Source organism: Otolemur garnettii, unplaced genomic scaffold (genome assembly GCF_000181295.1).
Source record: "Otolemur garnettii isolate 467f Iridium unplaced genomic scaffold, OtoGar3 scaffold00042, whole genome shotgun sequence".
NCBI lineage: Eukaryota > Metazoa > Chordata > Mammalia > Primates > Galagidae > Otolemur > Otolemur garnettii.
In genome coordinates this window covers 929,012-948,227 of record NW_003852437.1, presented here as the reverse complement: position 1 = coordinate 948,227, position 19,216 = coordinate 929,012, and the positions used below count along the sequence as shown (strand labels likewise).

General features: G+C 41.9%; 1 protein-coding gene across 1 annotated transcript in view; it reads left to right on the top strand.

The window, feature by feature from the left end:
* The window catches only part of UST (uronyl 2-sulfotransferase), a 276,736-nt gene that overhangs the window by 159,159 nt on the left and 98,361 nt on the right, over positions 1–19,216 (top strand). The window contains exons 3-4 of the mRNA XM_003790259.3: positions 4,179–4,334; positions 15,144–15,223. Coding sequence (XP_003790307.1) covers positions 4,179–4,334; positions 15,144–15,223 — 236 coding nt within the window. The remainder of the gene's footprint in view (positions 1–4,178; positions 4,335–15,143; positions 15,224–19,216) is intronic.

Here is a 19,216-nt window from a genome sequence, read left to right as displayed (position 1 = left end):
TGGAGTTACAGTGGGGATGCCCTGGAGTTACAGTGGGGATGCCCTGGAGTTACAGTGGGGATGCCCTGGAGTTACAGTGGGGATGCCATGCTCTCCTTTCTCTTAAATTATTACCATAGATTCAGCTGTAGGAACGACACGGGAATTTTTGTTCTCATCTAAGTGTTTTTTTTTCTAAGTGACAAGTATTTATAACCATTAGTTGGGAGCTTCTGACAAGACTAATAAAAAAAACCTATAATTAACATCTTATAAAAAAACCAAATTAACCAATAATCTAAAGGTAAAGAACATCTTTGGTTATGGATGTTCACTGGAAAAGCAGTAAGGTAGATACTAAGCCTGTTCTGTGTTGATTACCCCAGACATTCAGGAGAAATTAAGGGACTTCACCTAAGTTTTCTAGTTAATTGCCTCAGGTATTCATTTACACCTTCTAAGATAGACCTGCCCTTCTCTAACAAAGTACAGGAAAAACCTCCCTCCATCCCAATTATTGAACTGTTTGTTTCTATGGAGAACTTAAATTTTATGTTGGCAGCTTTGTTACTCCAAACTGTACTCCATACCCCACCCTGGTTGTAATGGAAGGTCGAACTTATAAAAACTCAATGTATATCATTAGATTAAACACGAAGCCCAGTTCAACCTTCCTGCGTGAAAACCTTAGAGCTAAGAGCACCTCGGAGTATTTGCACTCCAGTTGTGTCCTGAGAACAGACTTTTGGAGCACTCATCACTGTCTTTTTATTTACCCTGATGACCTCTGTTAGCCCTTGGCGAGAAAGAACAGCTGTAATGAAGATTCTCTAAGTTTCACTTTTTATCCAGATCATTATGTTAATTAGTGTTAAGCAGCACACTGAACCCCTCAGAGCAGTCAGGAATCAATCAGTCTCTGTCTGTTGAAACCCTTTCTGTACAAAGCTCCATCTAGGCACCTTGCAGACACAAAACAGAAGATACTGATTGGCCCTAAAGGAACAAGGTGCTACTTAGAAGCAGAGAATACATGGTGGAAGAATTCTATCAAAATGGCACAAGGCTGATTGCTCCGTGAGTCATGCTGGCATTATGTTTTACTCCAATGACAATTAGCCTTTAAGCTCCAAACTGAAGAAATGTTACCTTGCATATAAAATAGTTCAGGAAAAGAAGTTAACCTATAATGACAAAGGCTAAAATTCAAATAGCATTCCTTAAGGCAAATTTTAAAGTATATTTCATACCATACTTTATTCTTTAGTTTTGGGCTGTTTTTATGAATTTCTATTATAGGTATGGGCTGAATGAAGGAATCCTTTGGTTATCACCTGTGAGTTGTTGGTCAGTATTGCACATTACAAATGGAAATAATATTTTTTGAGGATATAAATAATCATAGATGCTTTCCATAATAGCTTGTAAAGAATCTAAACACAAAAATTATGAAAGCTAATAAATGAGTTTTGCAAGAGTGCAGAATATACTAGTAAGATCCATACATAAAAATCAATTCTATTTCTACCAATGAACAATCAGTCCAAAAATTAAGTTAAGAAAATAACTTCACTTATAATATGATTAAAAGAATAAATTTGACAAAAAAGCATAAGGCTTGTAAATTAAAAACTATAAAACACCAATGAAACAAATTAAAGGAGAACTAATTAAGTCAAAAGACATTCCATGTTCATGGATTGGAAGACTTAATATTGTTAAGGTGATAGGAATCTTCTAAAGGATCTACAGTTCAGTGAAATTCTTTTCAAAGTCTCCACTGCCTTTTTACAGATATTGTCAAGCTGATCCTAAAATTGATGTAGAAATGTAGAGAATCCAGAAGAGCCAAACAGTCCTTAAAAAGAACAAAATTGGAGGGACTTACCCTTCACAATTTTAAAACTTATAATAAAGCTGTGATAATCAAGACTGTATGGTTTTGGCGTAAGGGTAAACATAAATCAATACTATAGAGTTGAGAATCCTAAAATAGTAATAACCACAAAAACATTTATGATTAATGGGGTTTCAACAAGTTAAATAGGGAAACAGTTAAATAGGGAAAGAATAGTCTTTTCAACATGGTGCTGAGACAATGGGATATCTACATGCAGAAGAATGAAGCAGACCAATAGCTCACAACATTCTTGAAAATAACTCAAAATGGATCAAAGAACTACATATTAGAACTAAAACTATAAAACTCTTAGGAGAAAAGATAAGTATGTATGTTTATGATTCTGTATTAGGCAATAGTTTCTTAAATATGACACCAAAATTACAGTCAACCAAGGCAAAATTAGATAAATTGGACTCCATGAAAATTAAAAACATTTTTATTCAGACAGAATCTAACTCTGTCACCCAGCTAGAGTATAGTGGCATCATCATAGCCCACTATAACCTAAAACTCCTAGTCTCAGGTGATCCTCCTGTCTCAGCCTCCCAAGTAGCTGGGACTACAGGTGCATGCTAGCACACCTAACTAATTTCTTTTCCATTTTTTAAAGAGATGGGCTTTCATTACATTACTCAGGCTGATCTCAAATTCCTGGCTTCCACCAGTCATGCCTAGGCCTCTCTAAGTGCCAGGATTAGAAGCATGAGCCACCACACCCAAGCCCCAAATTAAAAACTTTCATCCTTCAAAGGACACTATCAAACAAGTGAAAGACAACCCAAAGAATGGGGGGAGATATTTGCAAATCACGTATTTACAAATCTAGAATATGTATATATATAGAACTCTAAAAACCCAACAATAGAAAGGCAATTTTAAAATGAGTGATGGATTTAAATGAACATTTTTCCAAAGAAAATACATAAATGGCCAGTAAGCACATGAAAAAAATACAACATCATTAGTCATAGGAGAAATGCAAATCAAAACCACAATGAAATACCACTTCACACCCACTGAGATGGCTGTGATAAACAAAAAAAAAGGCAATAATAAATGTTGGCAAGAGTGTGGAGAAATTGGAACCCTATACGTTGCTGGTAGAAATATAACATAGTACAGTTGTATTGAAAACAATTGGCAGATCTTCCAAAAATTAAACATAGAGCCACCATAGGATCCATAAACTATACTCCTAGGTATATACCCAAGAGAATCCGAAACATGTCCATGCAAAAACCTAATACACAAATGTTCATTATTGCTGGTAGCCAAAAAGTGGAAGAATCCTCATAGCCATCAATTGATGAAAATGTAAACAAAATATGATATATCTCTACAATGTACATCATGAAGCTATATAAAGGAATAAAGTATTCATTCATACTACAACATGAATGAACCCGGAAAAACATGCTGAGTAAACAGGGCCAGATACAAAAAACCACACACTGTGTGATTTCATTTATATGAAATGCCCAGCATCCTATAGGCAAAACCATAGGGACAGAAAGTAGATCAATGGTTTCCAGGGTACAGGGTGATGGTCAAAATGGAAAGTGATTGCTAATGGGTGCGGGGTATTTCTGGGGGTGATGAAAACGTTTGGGATTAGATAGTGGTGATGGTTGCAAACTTCATGAACATGTGAAAAACTATTGAATTGTACATTTTAAAAGAGTGAATTTTATAGTATGTGAATTATATCTCAGTGATTTTAATTACCATATTTTTCCTTGATCAGTATAAATTAAGATGTTCTGAAAAAGCATAATATAACTTGGCAAAAAAAAAAAAATTGTCAGTCAAGTATATACAGTAGAACCACTATAGTTGACCACCTCCCTCCATAGACCACCTCCTTAAGTCAACCTAATTTTCGTAGATGGAACTAGCACCTTTTATACATATCAGTACAGTAGGCCTAGTTCCTTTCATTGACCACTTTTGTATGTTGACCGATTTGTTATAACCCTTGGATGGTCAACTTATAGTGGTTCTACAGTACTTGTATATTTTTTCCTAAGAAGCAATAAAATAAGCTTCATAATCGATCTTACAGACTGCATGAAATACTGTCAGTATTAGTACCAGTGCAGAGAGATAACAAGACCAGGACTTCTCTCAAGTTATACCCTGGAGGTTAATACTGGTTCATCTCTTCTGTCCTTTGAGTAACCTAATAAAGACGCTTTTCTTCTAGATCTGACAAGTGTCTGTTGTCCTGAAATTGAGGGAAGCATCCTAAGTATTTTGGCACGGACATTTCATGCTCGCTCTCTTGCTCTCCCCGCAGGTGCTACCCTTCCCGAGCCAGGTGGTATACAACAGAGTAGGCAAGTGTGGGAGCCGCACTGTGGTCTTGCTTCTGAGAATCTTGTCAGAGAAGCACGGATTTAATTTGGTCACATCAGACATTCACAACAAAACCAGGCTTACTAAAAATGAACAAGTAAGTTGACTTTGCCCGTTGTTAAATTGTATTTTGCTTCAGCTCGTTTGTGTAATTGGTGGGTGCCTTGCCGGACATCCTCCAGACTACTGCAGATGAAGATCAGCATTTCAGGTTCATGCTGTATTTTTGCCAGACTGTGGAAGGAAATTGAAGTTAAGGATTCTGCAATTCTAGAAACCAGGAAGTTTCCCCGAAGGGATACTTTTTTTAGGACCGATGGAGGACAGTATACACTTGCTGTTACTCATCCGTTTAGCTAAAATTAGCAATATGTACATCTCAAATAGCCACACCACTGAGCTCATGCCCACACCTTCTCAAATTGAGCATTTTTTTCCCTGTATTTTCTCAAGGGTGTCCTAAATCTTTATGGTTCTAGTGAAGAGAAAATGTTTGGGCCAGAAATCTGATTGGGTGATGGGAGACACCAGCTTCCTGCTAGGCTAAGCTCAGAGAGCTTAGGCTTTGGGAGCAGTATTTGGAATGTTCAGTGGTAAGAAAGGAATTACCTCATTTTGCAGGAACAATTGTCCCCCGATGTAGCTAAGCCATGCAGGTGGACATGTGAATGGCTGGTTAGGAGTGCTGTCCTCTTCTAGGAAACCATGAAGGCTGATTCAGCTGTATCAACAAAATCTATCTACCTATAGAGGTAGAGGTGACTGTCTCCAGGGAGGTGCTTTGCGAGTGTAAAATAGTTAGGCATGGTATTCTCACAGTCACTTTATGGGTCACATTGGTCAGCCTAGTCTCAAAAACTTGCTCCTGTCCCCTGAAATACTTAGGATGAGCAGCTACCAATGAATGGTAGTGAGTATAGGGAATAAACAGGGCATGTGGTTCATATGGGGGCAGATCATAATTATGAACATTGCTACCATATCCATAATCTCACCTTCAAGACATTTAGACCCTCACAAACAGAGGGAATCTCACTCCTAATTTTCTGATCCCATCTTTCCCCTTAATCCTGGGGGGAAGTGGGGCTGTTGTAAGACAGTAGCAAAGCTGACACTACTTGCTCTAAAGTTAAGGCAATATGTTTAGTGTCTTCCAGAACATAAAGATCAAAACGCCTGGTCATCTGAAAACTTCCATTAAAGAGTCTCTTAAGTACCAAGTTTAAACAGTCGTGACTAATCGGCAAAAATTATTGTTATTATTATTTTCTTCAGTTTTTGAGACAGAATCTCACTCTGTCACTCTCGGTAGAGTGCCTCGGCATTATCATAGCTCACAGTAGCCTCAAACTCTTGGGTTCAAGCAATCTTCTTGCCTCAACCTCCTGATTAGCTGAGACTATGGGCACGTGCCATAACACCCAACTAGTTTTTGTTTTTTGGGTTTTTTTTAAGTAGAGACAGAGTCTCGCTCTTGCTCAGACTGGTCTCAAATTCCTGAGCTCAAGCAATCCACCCACCTCAGCCTCCCAGAGTGCTAGGATTATAGACGTGAGCCACTGAGCAAAAATTATTAATATTTTGAGGTTACTCCTTGCAGGTTTTGTAGGATAGACTTATCTTTGGTGGCCTTTAAGGCTACGGCATTCTGTGCATGACTTTGTTTAATAAGGTCAAGTTTGCTTTGATTTCCCTGCTTAAATGAAGAGTGAATATGATGATTAGGCTGGTGATGCCCTTTTAACTACCTGAAAGCAAGTATAAATAAACAGCCTAGGTTAATGCAATTTTATTAGAAGTATTAACTTTGATTTTCTTTTGAGTCTAACTTTTCAGGCCTGTTTATCAGATTTTATTCAAATAATGCGTGTATGTGGAACCTGTTTTTAGTTGCCAGATCTTCGTTCCCACTGCTGAGTAGGGGAGTAACAAGCAAGAGAATGTGAGACAGTGGTACTAAAGGATTAGATGTTAAGATGTTCAGGAATGTTCTGGAAGAGAAAACACAAAATTTAATCTTTAAATATGCCATGAGTTTTGCACAGAGGAACCTACTTTGTTTCCTTTAAGGAGCAAGCATAAGGAAGTAAAATTCAGTTGTAGCTGTGAAGAGAATCATTTAGATTAAAAATCAACAGTAACTTACAAACAGAGGGTAGAGTGTTAGCTCCAAAAAGGGTTAAAGACAAAGTCATCCTTCGCCTCTAAAATATAGGTTAGCTCTCATCTGTTTGGAATGGCTGGCTTGTCTGGAAGCCAGGGAATAGACAATTTGTAAGGTTCTTTCCAGCCCTGTGATTCTGCGATGTATTTATATAACTGCTAGCATAATCTATATATTGTGTAGTTGAAACGTTGCTGATTCCTGGGGTCAGTGTGAGCTAGAATATTTTTCATTATTTAGTTATTCCCATAAAGTTATAAGACAAGTTTTAAAAAGGCAAAGGTCACAATAAGGTAGAAAAGGCAAATCTATAATTTTGGCATAAAAACAAACCTACCAACGGTGATGACTGCCTATCTGCAGCCGCTCATCGGGCTCTGGCACACACAGAGTAGCAAGAAAACAAAATGACAAGCAACCAAGTTCAAAGTACGTCATAGCTCAATGCTGTTCAGAGAGACTCTTTTTCTTGTTCTGCGTATCCACTTTTTCTATAGTCTCAGAGTGCATAAAACAAGCAGAGAAAAGACAATGTCATTTTATCTTAATAGATTCAAGAAATAATTTGTGGTATGAATAGGTCTTCTTCTTAGAGACTTATTAAAGGAAAAAGGAGGAAATGATTTAGGAGACTAGTGAAAATTTTATAGTCAGTGGCTCTTTTACCCATAAACAGTCTAACTCTGAAAAGTTTCTTCCCATGACATCGCTATTCTCTAGAGTTAATAACAATTCTGCTTCTGGTACAGCCTGAGTTAAACAGGCTCTTGTGGGCTAGCCTGGGACTCTATCCACTGGGTAGAGCATTTCTTTTATGAGAAAATTTAGTCCAAGTTCCAAACTACTGACTTACAAATGAACTTTAGAATAGTGTCCCTTAATAAGACTGGAATTATCTGTACCATTTCATTTACACACAAAAGTACCCTCTGGCCAGAGTCACATTCACACATGCATTCTCTCTGGAGGGTAGTCATCTCTCGCACACACACACTCTCTCTCTCTCTCTTTCTCTCTCTCTCATGCACACACAAAATTGTTAAAATCTTTTTAATGGAACAAGATACTGAAGGGATTGTTAAGAAGGGAAGGCAGCGTGAAGATGCCAAATGTTAGAATGCCTATAAAAATCCCATTACATCTGTCCTTATGGAAATAGAAACACCTTTGAAGTTTATATTTTGGAAAATTCTGCCTCAACAGCAGTGCATGGACAGCTGCTGCTGGCCAAATGTTGGACCTTTGCACAGCATATAATGCAAACCCACGATGACCTCATTTCATTTATGCTCTAAAATCAGATTTCAGTTCCCCGGGCTGGCTTAAATGATCTCTTGGAAAATGGAGATTATGTACCGTTTTGAAAGATAGAGTTTGTTTTACAGAAATCTTAGGATGTGATCACTTAAAAAAATTATAACCATCTTTATTAACGGTCTGATACTATCTTTCAGAGCGTTGTTATAAGTACAAGAAAGGTCGGGGTGCCCCAGATATATCATAGACATATGAAGCCACAATTATTTCATTCTTGTTGGAGAAGAGCTGAAAATGTTGAGACAGCAAATAATTTGATTATTTCTATTTCTGTTGAAGCTGAGTATTACAAATGGGCTACAGCATCTACTACTACATGCTAATTGTCTTACTTCGTTATTTCATTTAACTCTTTTGGACCTGAAAGTAGACCAGAGTGGATATGATGAATCCCTATGATATGGATGATAAAACTAAGACAATCAGATCAAGCCATTTTCCAAACATAATGTGTATAATACAATGACCATCTGTGATGCCTGACCTTGAATTCAGGCACTGCTGATGCCAAAGCCATTCCCCTGAGGCATCGGTTATCCACTGTGCCATGGCACCCCCAGCAGAGCCTTTTAAATGTAGAGTTGCAATGGCCCTTTTCCTGGAGACTCTGGGGTGAGTCCCTCAGGAGGCTGGAGACTGTATCACAGAATCTCCTGTCACTCTACCCCAGAATGTCAAAACCATCCCATCAGCATTTCCTTTGGTGTGCTCCTGAGAATCTGGGTCCCCTGTGACAATGAAAGACAGGTAGTACCATGAGTTCAATACATTTGGGAAATGCTGCATGCCTTGTCAGAATGAATCAATTCACAATGATGATGTACATTTTAGAGACTTTGAGAATTAACAAAAACAAAATCTGTTCACCTGGGTTACACCTAGTGTTTTCCAGTTTTATGTGGTCACAGGATGTATCACAAGCGTTTGTGACACATTTATTTATTTATTTTTTCTCATCTGCCATCTTAGCCCCTCCCCTGTGACACATTGACCTCCCACAGAATCCCACTTCATGATTTGTGGGATACAAGACCCGCCTCCCCCACCCCCATCATACCAGCAAAGGCCACTGTTCCGCTCTAAACTACACAGCTCCTATTCAGCACCATTCCAGTGTCCCAAACCTTGAAGAGTATTCAGAGTGCCCAGGGGCTGTAGGTTGCTCTAGCCTCTTGGTCCAAAGCTGTATTTCCTGATAATGTTTTAAACTTCTGTCTCCCATCGCTCTCGCCCACTGCTAGGTCCAAGCCTAACTGGTGACTCCAAAGCAGTGAGACCCACAAAAACTGCAACTCACCTACAGAAGCCGTGTTAGATTTGAAGAAGCTCTAGGTTGCCCTCAGCATGGTCATCTGGGTTCTGTTTAACCAAAAAGGGCCGCACATTCATTTCTCATTGTTTATTCATTCACTATGATGAATAATTATTGAGGAACTATAATTAAGGTGTATACGGAACATCAGACACCACTGTGAATGTTTAAGCGCCTTATTTCTAATCCTCAAAGCAACATTATTCGGAAAGAATTATCATCCCACTTCATAGGGAAGAGTATGTGCAGGAAACTGAATAGAATGTAATGTGAATTAAGCATAATGTGAGCCGGATACAGTGGCTCATGATTGTAATCCTAGCACTTTGGGAGACAGAGATGGGAGAATACTTGAGGCCAGGAGTTTAAGACCAGCCTGAGCAAGAACAAGATTCCCATCTTAACAAAAATTAGAAAACTTTAGCCAGGCACAGCTGAGGCTATAGTCTCAGCTACTGGGGAGGCTGAGGCAAGAGGATCACTTGAGCCCAGTAGTTTGAGGTTGCTGGGAGCTGTGATGACGCCACTGTACTTTAGCTTGACCAACAGAGACTCTGTGCCCCCACCCCCCCAAAAAAAAATTAGAATTGTAGAAAAATAAGACTTGACAGTGAACTGGTGTCAAATCCTAGAGAACTTTGAATGCTAGGCTTGAAGTTGGAACTTCATTCATTAAACAACAGGAAGCCATTAAAAAATAGTTCTTTAGCGTGATGGACATCAAAATCTTCTGGGGGCCTTTTCCACAATATTTAGGTCCCATTGCAAAATACAGAGTTGGATTTGTAAGGATAGGGCCTAGGTATTTATACCTTTTGGGGAACAAATAACTCCCAAGGAGGTCCTCCTGTACAGTTCTAGTGAAGAATCATTGCATGAACGGCTCCGAGTACTGGGAAGTTTTCCTTTTAGTAAAGTGAAGCCTCCACCGAGCTAGGAAATTCCTCTGTCCTGGGCGAATCTCTCAAACCCCTGAGGATGCTTCTCTCCCTTCCTGAAGGTTTATTACGTGTTGTCTCCTGAGGATCCTGCGCTATTCCAGGGATTGTTTCCATTGCTTGAAACTTTTGGGAACAGACTCTCTTAGAATGACCCTCGGAGCTCCCTGACTTCAGAGGAGTGGGGATGGGGTCCACAGGTGTGGGGACAGGGTCCACAGGTGTGGGGACAGGGTCCTCAGGTGTGGGGACAGGGTCCTCAGGTGTGGGAAGTGCTCCACCCAGCTCTGCCGGCAAGTTCTTGCCTTAGAGCCCTGTGGACAACAACTGAGTCCGCTAAGAGAAACTTGATGGAAAGGAAAAACAATAAAAACGAGGAAGAAGCAACAGGCCTGAAGTAATAAAACGTGTTTCTTCCTGAGACTGATTTTCTATGTAATCAGACCCAGCCTGTTTGCCTTGCTCATGTCCTTGCGCCCCCTGGTGGGCCTCTTCTTCACACAGGCCTGGGTGGCACTGATGGCTTCCCGCAGACCATCCCAGCCACCCTCCCAGCCTCTGAGGTTAAAGGGCCAAGGAATCCTCCCCTTAGAGACTCCTTATTTTTCTTTGATGTGTTAAAAACATGCTCTTTCTTTCATATCAGATGCTTTGCAAAACAGGACCAGCCTTCCCCTCATCCTCCTGGCAAAGGCGTCCTTAGTTGTTCATTAGTGACACAATTTAGACACAATTTCTAGGGTTAGAAACTGTGGCTGTTGACAAGTACTTGCTTAAAGAGGAGGGACCAAAGTGTGACTGTGTCAGTAGAACTGTGGGTAATTGTTTTCTGCTCCACCCTCCCTCACGATGGAACTTCTTTTGGATACACTCCATTGCATAGGTACCTTTTTTTAGTATTTAAAATTCATTTCCTTTTCTTGTTTATTCTCTTATTTTCCCATCAAGAACTTTTAAAGAATAGTCTCCCTGGCATTTTAAGGCTTTTATTTTTGTATTATTTCTCAATATTTTTACACTTGTTAGAACTTTCTTTCCACTTTTCAGCACATCCCAGGAAAGTAGAAACTATTTTCCCATAACCCCTCTCTCTTCCCGGGAGGTGTTGTGCTAACTAACCCTCTTCTCCCATCTTAAAAGCTGACATGCAGATCAAACAGCAGTGGGAATGCTGATTGTAGCCGGTGATATGGAGCCGAGCTTAGGGATGTGAAAGGCTTGGGCTTCAATCCTGCCTCCTCTTCCTTGTGTCAGTAAGACTTGAAGCAATCCTTGCAGCCTTCCTGTGTGGCACTTTCTCAGCCTGTACGTTTTATCTTTGTGAAGATAAAGTGACAACATGCATGTAGCCCCAAGGAGGTGCTCAGAAAATGGGAGTTTGTTTGGTGTTCTTATATCCTGAATGTCATAAAGGTAAATTGTTCTATGTAACCCTAGGATAGGGAACATACAGTTTGTCCCAGAAAGGCTAAAATTATTGCCTGAGTCCTAGAGAATTCAGTTCGCTCTACATTTCTTGACTCCAACAAAAGGATTTCTAAAGGTGATATCTTCACTCCATGAATAAGAGGCATATATTCTGTGCAGGTAACTGCTTCTGGCTTTCTAGAGGATAAATAAGGCCTGGTGCCAGTCCTCACAGAGTTTATGATCTCGCTCAAACTTAGTGTACCATAGAAAGTGGATGTCTTGAAAAGATTTCAGACATGGGGCTGTAGAAGGTCAAATAAGACCACACCATTTCTAGCTAAAGATCTTCAAAGCCAACTCCTTTCTAACCAGGCCCAGGCGATGCGGATGTTCCTCATCCGTCTGGGACCCCTCTGCGATCTGCTGTCTAGTTCATGCCCTCATCACTTGCTGTTGGGCTTGCTGCCCGGTCTTCCTAGCTCAGCTTCTGTCTCTACTCCTTACCCTCTCACGCTCTCCACCCTGCCCACAGATCTGGGGGGAAAAATTCTGGCTGGCTGTTGCCCACAAGATAAATGTCAGAATCCTTCCCATGACCCGCAGTGCTCTCAGTTACCTGGCGCCTGCCTAACTGTCCCGTCTCACCTGCTACCTTGATGACCCAGCCCTGACCTCTGGCACATTGGACTTCTGCACTTTTCTTAATACCAATGTCACCTTTTTTCCTGTCCTTTGCATCTTCTGTTCACTCGTCTGCAATGCTGCAGCTCGAACTCATATGGGCCCTTCCAAACCACTCAGGGAAACCTCCCTGGGGAAGCAGCGCCTCTCTGTCTACAGTAGGGACAGGCACCTGTCCTGTGTGCCTTCTGTCCCATGGAAGGTATTGTACGGTTGTACCTGCTTTCTCATCCACCTCACCACAGACTCTGAGCTTCCTGACACCAAGACCCAAATCTGTTATTTCCGTAGCTACAGTCCCAGGCAGGACATTGCCTGACATAGAGTGGAGATCGTGGGTGTTGAATGAAAGATCTAGGAAGAGGCCAGGCACCATGGCTCACACCTGTAATCCCAGCACTGTGGGAGGTGGAAGCAGGTGGATCTCTTGAGCTCAGGAGTGCAAGACCCTGTCTCTAAAAAGTAGCTGGGTGTTGTGGTGGGTGCTTGTAGTCCCAGCTACTCGGGAGGCTGAGGTGAGAGGGTCACTTGAGCCCAAGAGTTTGAGGTTGCTGTGAACTGTGATGCCACAGCACTTTACCAAGGGCGACAAAATGAGACTCTATCTAAAAAAAAAAAAAGAAAGAAAGGTCTAGGAAGGCTCCCTGGGGGAGGTAAGCATTTTAGCCAAAGGTAGAGAGTAGTAGAGTGGTTAGGGTTTGGACATACGAGGAGAAGTGGAAGAACACTCCAGAAGAGGAAATTAAACCTGAGCTTTGGTCAGTCTTTGGTGTGAGGAAGGAGCATGGAGGGGTCTAGTCAGCCTGGCCACAACAGCCAGTTGAGGGAGGTGGCACAGGTATGATTAACATGACTTGGGAGGTCACTGAATACGAGCGTCCAGGGAAGACTCAGACCAACAGTGGGAGTGCGGAGAATGCCAGGACCAGAGAGGGACTGGTCTGGATAAAGTGTGAAGATGAGTGAGAACCGAGAGCATGGCGGCCAGGGCACATCTGGGGGCACCATTAGGACACACTGCTGTGTGTGTCTTCTGAGGAGCAGAAGTCTCCGTGCTGATTCTCAGCAGTGTCATTGCCACCCATGATGCCAGTATGCAAATATGCTTAAGCAAGAGAAAAGGCAGGTTGGGGCCACAGGGGAGGAGCAGCCAAGGGACCCTAGGTGCTAGCAGTAGGTGCTGAGGAGGCCCCTGCTGTGACTGGAAGTGGGGAAAGTCTTAGCATTTGTGCAGACAAACCTGGCTGAGAGCTGCAATGTGCTCTCTGCCTATACCCAGCTAATGCAATAAACATGAGCATTAGTACCTTTATTCTGTGTTTAAAGCTACGTCTAGAAAGAGTTATACATTGTCACTGCTAATGCACTTTTTCTTGTGAAATAGACAGCTTTATGACTATTATGACACTGTTCTCAAAATCTAACTACTACTGTTCATCCATTAAATTTAACACATTGACATGTGTTTAGAGAATATGATATAACGTTAAATATGGGGGGAAATGGTTTCCTTCTGGCCTGCTCCCCCAGTTTTCTTGTGCAGTACTAGGCGTCCTTCTTGACTGTGTGCAGAGAAATATCTGAATAAAAATCATCCAAAAATTAAAGCATTAATGGCCTTTGCATTCAACATACATATGGTCAAGAGTTATTTCTCTAAGCAGGCACCTTCAGAGAGAAATTACCTATGGCTGTGCTTCCAAATCTTTAACTCTGTTGATAAGTCCATCAAAGATGACAATTAACAATGTGACCAAGTGGGATGTTTTGCTACCCAAAACAAGCACATGCGTGGGGTTTGTAGAGGAAAAACAGTAGATAAAAGGGCAGCATTCAGTTTCCTTTTATCCTCAAGCTAGGGACAGGCAGACCATTATTTACCAGACCTGCCACCGACTAACAGAGTAATAGGGTTTACGAACTGCAATTTACGTTTAAAATTCAGTTTCATTTCTTCAATCACTGTGAGCAGGAATATCCAATCGAGGGGGTTAGATGCTGGGATTCTAGTGTAACAGTCCCTACAGCATGTTTGAGTTGGAGTTAATTCATCGGACAAATATTTGCTGAGCACTTCTGTATGTGTCAGTCCCGTGTCAGACACGAGGGAACCAGGCAGGCCCGAGTATTCTGTCAGGTCTGTGACTGTCCCGAAGTTCCAGTTCTGATTTCACTGTCGTTCTAGCTACTGTGGTCAATGTGTGAATGACGGGCTTTGTTTCCAGTTTTCAACTTGAACTATTTCAGCAAATAAGAAATGCTGCGTGTCTGAGGCGCCTCCTAAGCAGCCATCTTCAGTGTGGTTTTTGTTTTTTTTTAATTCCACAGTATGTCCATTTGGTGGGGCCAGTTAGAAAATCAGGGGAAAGTGGAGTTCAGGAAGTCAGGGAGTCATAAGAATGTGTGGAATTTCTAACAGATTTGACTAAACATTTTCTGTATCATGACATGTTCCAGAAGTCCATAAAAGTTAGTTTATATGAATAGAAACCACTTTTTGCCTTGCTGATCACGGCAAATAAATAATTCGGTGGACCACCCACTAAAAAACCAGGACGATTGGGGGTTTGTGTGTTTCCTATGATGTATGTTCCTTATAAATTTTTATAATCAAAGAGAAGAACATGAAGGGGTACCTCATTTTATTACCATTTTAAAATTCCGCAGTAGGAGTTTTAATAGTTCAGTATATCTCAACAATATCATTATAGAAATAGAAAGTAATGATTGACCTTGTTCCTCGATTTGACTTGAAGGAGGGGACAGCAGGCATTTTTTTATTTTTTTTTTTGCATTTTGGTACAGCAACACACTGATTTTTCCAGTTGAAATGACTTAGTCTGTCATGTGTTTTCATGGTAGCAATCAACTAAATTAGATACAGGACTGTAAATTTGGAAGGCACTGTTTTATTCACCCAGAAGCCTTACGTGAAAGCACATAGATACTGCGTAAAGCACAGCTGTTCGGCCCTGGTCCAGAGGTAGCATGTGGGGTTGGACGGAGCTGGATGGATAACCTTTAGCTTAACGTGGCTTGGTAAATCAGATCCTATATATGCTAATTTTGTACTTTTTTTAATAGATGGAACTGATTAAAAATATAAGTACTGCCGAACAGCCCTATTTATTCACCCGACATGTTCATTTCCTCAACTTTTCAAGGTAAGACGTTTTCCAATTTAATGGTTGGTTCGCTTTCTTCTAATGAGCAATTACTTTAGAAATCTACCTTTATTTACACGGTAGTGCAGCTGTCCTTGAAAAGGCATTTTTAATACATTTATTTCTGCTTCAGAGGAATCGAAATTTGAACTATTTGGACAGAAACATCATTTCTTTCTACCTAAAATGCCACCTTAAATTTTACAAAAAGATGGAATTATTTTTAGAGGAGATGCCATTTGACTCCAGGATTCTTTAGAAAAAAAAAAAAGAGTGAAAAAGAAAGAAAAATCAGATTTTGTATTGAAACAAATTACAAGGCAAGGGATAGGTATTTAAATGTAAATATTTTATTGCACGTTTTTGTACAATTTGAACCTGCACAGGGCTCTGGGAAATGCCTTCATAGTGGAGTAATGTGTGTTTTATAGGATTCGAAGAGCTGGTACTAGCTCGTCTGTTTACCTCTTTAATTACAGTCACACACTACACTACGACGTTTTGGTCAACAACAGACCTTATATACAGTGATGGCCCCAGAAGACTACTGTATTTTGACCGTACTTTTCCTATATGTAGCTATACAAATACTTCCCATTATATTACCACTGCTTACAGTATGCAGTACACCCAGCCAGGTAGGTCTGTAGCCCAAGAGAAATGCCTCCACCTTGCTGTACAGCCTCGGTGTAGTAGGCGATGTCCTTTGGCTTATCTGTGTGTGTGCACTGTGATGTTCCCACAGTGACAGAATCTCCTAAGGACACCTTCCTCAGAACTTATCCCCAGTGCTAACGCATGACTGTACTCCAGTCGGTTGTTCTAAGCCCTGTGTGTTTGATGTTGATGAAGTGTTTTAGAATTCTGTGTTTAATTCAGCAGCTGTAGCCTTCTGATAATAATACAGACCTTCAAATTTACGTTTTGACACCCTCTCTTTATTAAATTGCTGGCTTTGGATTCTGTACATTCTCTTTCTCAGTGCTCCATTAAGCATAGTGTCACTGTCACTGTGCCTCATTTCCAAACTGATGGCCTTTAGATTCCTGCTCTCCTCTGGCCTGCTGGGGGTCTGTCTCACAATTGGATCTGTCAGCTGACTGGCCAGTGGTTCCAGGGGCAGGGCTAGCCTGCCTGGGGACCCCTGGGCCTCTGTCATCAGCCAGCTGACTGGCACCTCCCTCATTTTCATGAGAATGTGCACTTCGCAGGCCCACGCGAGTGAGTGCACCAACCACCAATACACCTGCTGGATAGTGTTGACCCAATGGCCTCTGAGGCCAGGCTGGCTCTGGGGGAAGGACAGAGCTCTGACCAGTGCATTTCCTGCTCCTGCCCTGGCCCAGGATGCCTGACAACCTACTGGGCTGGGAGACAGTTTTAGCCTTCAAAGGATTTCCTTGCTATGTAGCAGGCCCTGTGCAAATTAAGTGCAAAGAATGAGATTCAGCAAAGCAAGTCATTAAGCAGAGAAGAGGGTTTGCTGCCTTATATTTTAAAATGTGCTTCCCTTGATGTTTCCTCAGCCCCCCTAACAACCAGAGGTCCCTTGGAGGGTGAATAGGACGCCTGCAAATTATCCACAGTGACCCAGGGCCAGGCCCTGGACATCTTGGAGTGTGTTTCCAAACACATTTATAAAGTGGATTGTCTGGTGCACGCCCTGGCTCTTACTTCCAGAAAGCCAAGAACGTGTCATTAGATGTAATTAGCTAAGGAGGACTTGCTAGCTCTTTCAAGTGCTGTGTTTTATGACTTGTAAAGAGAAGAGCAGGGCTTCTGTGATCCTGCTGTTCCAGGGAGTGTCCTTCTGCTTCACCCCTGATGTCCTCCAACCTCATTCATTAATGTTTCTTCCTTTAGAGGACAAATCTTTACAGCCAAACAAATTGCAGTACAACGAATTTTAATAATTGTAAAACACTTCTGCCAAAGTCAGTGTGTTAATGGGATGGGCAGAGCACAACCTGGCGGCCATATTCTATTGTTAGATTCAGGCACAGGAATTTAATCATGATTGCTTTAATTCTGGAGGAAAAAGAATTGACAGATGCCTTTTAGAAGCACCATGCCTGCAGAAAGCTGTGCTGGTCTGGCAGTCAGGACCTCCAGGCAGCAGGGCTTGCCTTTGCACCGGCCATGATCCTAAGCACATCATTCCACTTCTCCAGGGTCTCTCTTCTTCCCTCTGTAAAATAGGGACAGTCCCTGCTCACCCCTACCTGGTAGGGATGCTCTGAAGTCATGAAGGAAAGGCCCTCCGGGAGGAGGATGTTACATATTCAAAGTGGCATTTGGAAAGGCATTTCTGAGCCCACCGTTTAGCTCCTGACTGTGTTTCTATGGCAACCCTTGAGGGCAGGGCCAGACTCTGTTTCTCCTCCCTCAGTTCCATTTTGTTAAATTAAATGCACGTTTACAGAGTCCCCCTTGTTTCCGTGCACTGCCTTAGACCCGGGGCTTCTGCAGTGAACACTAATATCTCCCTTGCCTTCAGGAAACTGCACGTTCTTCTTCCATAAGAGGGTGAGGAAGGTGAGAGGCAGTCACAGTTCTTCTCCAGGGGAGGTGGTCAGCAGGACCCTCCCCGCCTGGAAGAAGTCTGCTGGGATGTGAGCGATGCATCAGCTTCAGGCAAATAAAGGGAAAGGCCCAGGAAAAGCAAAGGCTGGACCAGTCAGTGAAGCCCAGAAGTGAGCACAGCTGGAATGGACTGGCAGGCGGAGCTGAGCAGGAACAGCTGGAGACTGGCCTGCCTAGAGTTTCTCCTTTAAAAAGTCCACCTGCCTCTGTGGGTGCAATCTCCCCACTTCTCTTCCCACCCCACATTCCAGGGACTTCCATAAAAAATGAATAGAATGAGAAGCTGAACTCTGATACTGACAACACCATAGTTACGCTCACAGGGCCTGGACCTTACACATCAGCTTATCCTTTCTTAAGGAAATAGATTATTTAAGGAAAATTAAGTTTGTCATTTATACAAACTGCAGGCATACAAAGAAAGTCCCCAAGTATACAACTGACTGAGAAAAACAACTAAGCTGGGACTTGTTGAGAGGGACTTAACGTACTTTAAAAAACGAGTTCTAGACATATTTTGAATTGTAAGGTGTAAAGATAATGAATTTGCTCTTAAGAAACCTACTGTTACGACTGCTGGCAGGCTGTTTCTGGACACTGAGGTTACTGTGAGAAGAACTGATGCTGCCACAGATATTCTCTGCTGCCATTTGTCATCAGCAGAGCACGGTGATGACACGTGGTTAACGGCAGCAAGGCCCAGAGCAGCCTCGGAGAGCCCATCTCTCCCACACCTTCATTGGCACACAGATGTTCTGAACTCCTGAAAGTATGGTCTTATCCCAGAACTAATTGCCCTTGATGTCTTTGTTTCCATTAAAATGGCCTTTTTCCCTGGAAATTTAGACACTGAGATGATCTAAAATACTGTCCTGTGAGCTTGGGGAGATTGAGTAGCTGGTTGAGTTCAGGTTTTCATCATTAGCCTTCTGGTTCTGCCCCTTCCTTCTCCCTTTCCAGGGTTAGGAAGAACCGTTTGGTCATATCCAGTTGTACTGATCCCAGGATGTGAAGCAACAGAATCAGACCAACAGGGGGTTCTGTCGTGGTCTCTGGGAAGGTTTCCTGCCAGGCCACATGAGCACAGCTGCTCAGCAGAGATCTCAGCCCTGGGTATCTGGGTCCACTGGGTTTTACACCAGGTCACTCTTTCGCACGGTGTTTGAACTCCCTGGAAATTCGGGTCAAACAAACATTATTCACCTGGACTACCTGGAGAATGGAATCAAAGCTACTTTATCCCAAAACAGTGGTTCTCAACCTTCCTAATGCTGTGGCCCTTTAATACAGTTCCTGTGGGTTGTGACCCACAGGTTGAGAACCACTGTCCTAAAAGATGCTGCCACCCTTTGTGACATTTAAGGTGGGTCTGTAATGTTTGTTTACCGTGGCTTGATGTGTGTTTTTCCA